The sequence below is a fragment of the Entamoeba dispar genome, genomic scaffold (genome assembly GCF_000209125.1).
Source record: "Entamoeba dispar SAW760 scf_1105229461679 genomic scaffold, whole genome shotgun sequence".
In the NCBI taxonomy this organism is placed as follows: Eukaryota; Evosea; order Mastigamoebida; family Endamoebidae; genus Entamoeba; species Entamoeba dispar.
Genome location: NW_001854813.1, coordinates 1 through 2,039, shown reverse-complemented (window position 1 = coordinate 2,039; position 2,039 = coordinate 1). Strand labels below are relative to the sequence as shown.

The 2,039-nt window shown below is 25.6% G+C and overlaps 2 protein-coding genes across 2 annotated transcripts in view, besides 1 other annotated feature; one reads left to right on the top strand and one right to left on the bottom strand.

Moving 5' to 3' along the window:
• Positions 1-452, bottom strand: part of EDI_216150 (uncharacterized protein) — a gene marked incomplete at both ends in the record, with an annotated part of 1,599 nt that extends 1,147 nt beyond the window's left edge. Inside the window, one exon of the mRNA XM_001733388.1 lies at positions 1-452. This exon is cut by the window's left edge and continues 1,147 nt beyond it. Coding sequence (XP_001733440.1) covers positions 1-452 — 452 coding nt within the window.
• A 98-nt stretch (positions 453-550) lies between these two features.
• Positions 551-573: a sequence feature (AT_rich).
• A 153-nt stretch (positions 574-726) lies between these two features.
• EDI_216140 (uncharacterized protein) lies at positions 727-1,182 on the top strand (the record flags this gene model as incomplete). The annotated part of the gene is made up of 1 exon (XM_001738723.1): positions 727-1,182. The coding sequence occupies one exon, from the start codon at positions 727-729 to the stop codon at positions 1,180-1,182; it is 456 nt and encodes a 151-aa protein (XP_001738775.1).
• Between the last annotated feature and the right edge of the window lie 857 nt (positions 1,183-2,039).

Sequence of the window (2,039 nt, the reverse complement as noted above, 5' to 3'; positions counted from 1 at the left end):
TTTTGTGTAGGTGTAGTCTTAGAAGATGATTCTTTTTTTATTTCTGAAGGTTTTTTAAAACCAGCAATAGGAATAGAGAGTTGGTGTTGTGAAGCAGTTGTTTCTACTTTCTTTACATTTAATTTTTCATTTGACTTTTCTCTGATAGGAGTATTTTTGGTAGATTCTCGTTTATTTCTTTTATTTAGCTCTTCAGCAATCATCATACATGGCATAGGTGATCCTCCGTAAACAGGACGTCTTCTTGGAGAGACACATTCATCATTTGAATTAATTATCACAGTACATGGTCTATCTTTTGTTTCACGAGTCATTTTTTTTTTCTTTTCAAACCCTTCTTTGCTCATCTTTTTTTTGTTAGGAATTGACTGAGTGGGTCTTCTGGGTAACGTTTCTACTTTACATTTGTCTGATTCTTTAAGTAAATGGTCAACTTGTTGTTGAGAACTCATTTGCACATACAAAGATCTGCAAATTACTGGCTCTGAAAATTTAAAAAAATCTAATGAAATTCAACTAAATATGCGTTTTCTTGAAAGAAATATTTACGAAAAAATAAATAAAAAAAAATTACTTTTAGTTTTCCTTTTCGTAATGTGTTATTGTTTCTTCTAAGCGATTTATTAAAGAAATGTTTTATATGATTCATTATGTCTTGAAGCTGATGCTGTTAGAGATTTTGAAGTTTCAGAACTTAGTCAAGAAACTTGGTCACAAACAGCAACAATGATATCATCTGTAATGAGACTTGTTGATAATAATGCATTAAAACATACTGAAACAGCTGTAGTGACACGTTGTGCACTTTCATTAATTGTTGCTGGATTAAAATATGGAAAACCAAATAAACCATCTAAAGGAATTTTTGGTATTGATAATGAAGAAGATTATATTCCAAATGATTTTAATGAAATTTATCAACAACTTCTTAAAGGAATTGAAGATGATACTCTTAAACATTCTAAAATATCAAGTAAACATTATTTTATTCCACATTTTGGATTATTACCATCATTAAATTTATTATCAATAGAATCATTAAAAACAAATAATGAAATATCTCAAATGACTACATTTTTAGAAGAAATACATTTTATTTTAAAAAGAGGTATTAGAATAAATGATCATTTTTTAACATTATTACAATTAATTAATATTGCTAAAGAATTATTTACTATTTAATCAAATATACTCCATCATATATTGATGATTATTTAGATATGCATAATATTGAAATGTGTGCTATGAAACTTAGTAAAAAAGGTTTAAATGGTCAAAAATTATTGATTCAATCATTTTTGAAATTGCTGATAATCTTTTAGTGATAAAATTATTCATTGGTTAACTAAAATACGAGATTTGAATCATTGTTATTCAATTTGTTTAGATGTACTTTTAGATAGTGTTAAAGGAGATGGTATATTTCAAGAATTAAGAGGTCAAATAGTTATTCCATTATATTTTGCATCTATTCTTCAAGGATTAATTGATATTAATACTACTATTACTAATGAATATGTTCATCGTGTAATTGATTTAACAGTATCTGATGCATTAATGGTATTTAGATGTTCAACACCTTTAGTAATTATTAATGAAGCAGAATATTTATTAAGAGAAATAAGACCAGATATTGCACAAGCATTACGTGGAGAAATAATTATAAAAACACCAACATTAAAAGAATTTAAAGAAATAGAATCAACATTAAAACTTCTTTCTTCAAAACAAGAATTATCACAATTATTCTATCAATCGTTATTTGATATTTTTCAACCAATGCCAATATCATTAATTGAAGCTATAACTTATAGTTGTTTAAAATTTGAAAATAGAAAATATTTAGAATATATTCTTGGAAAAGAATTACCTCATAATTATGATGAATTATTTGATATCCTTTCTAAATTCTTATCAAAGAAAATTCCATCTAAAAGTTATATCACTATTCAAACAATTAATAATTTTTGGAAAATACAACATTTCTTTGATAAAAGATTACCTGCATTAAGAGATTCAGCACGAAATAAAGATCATAA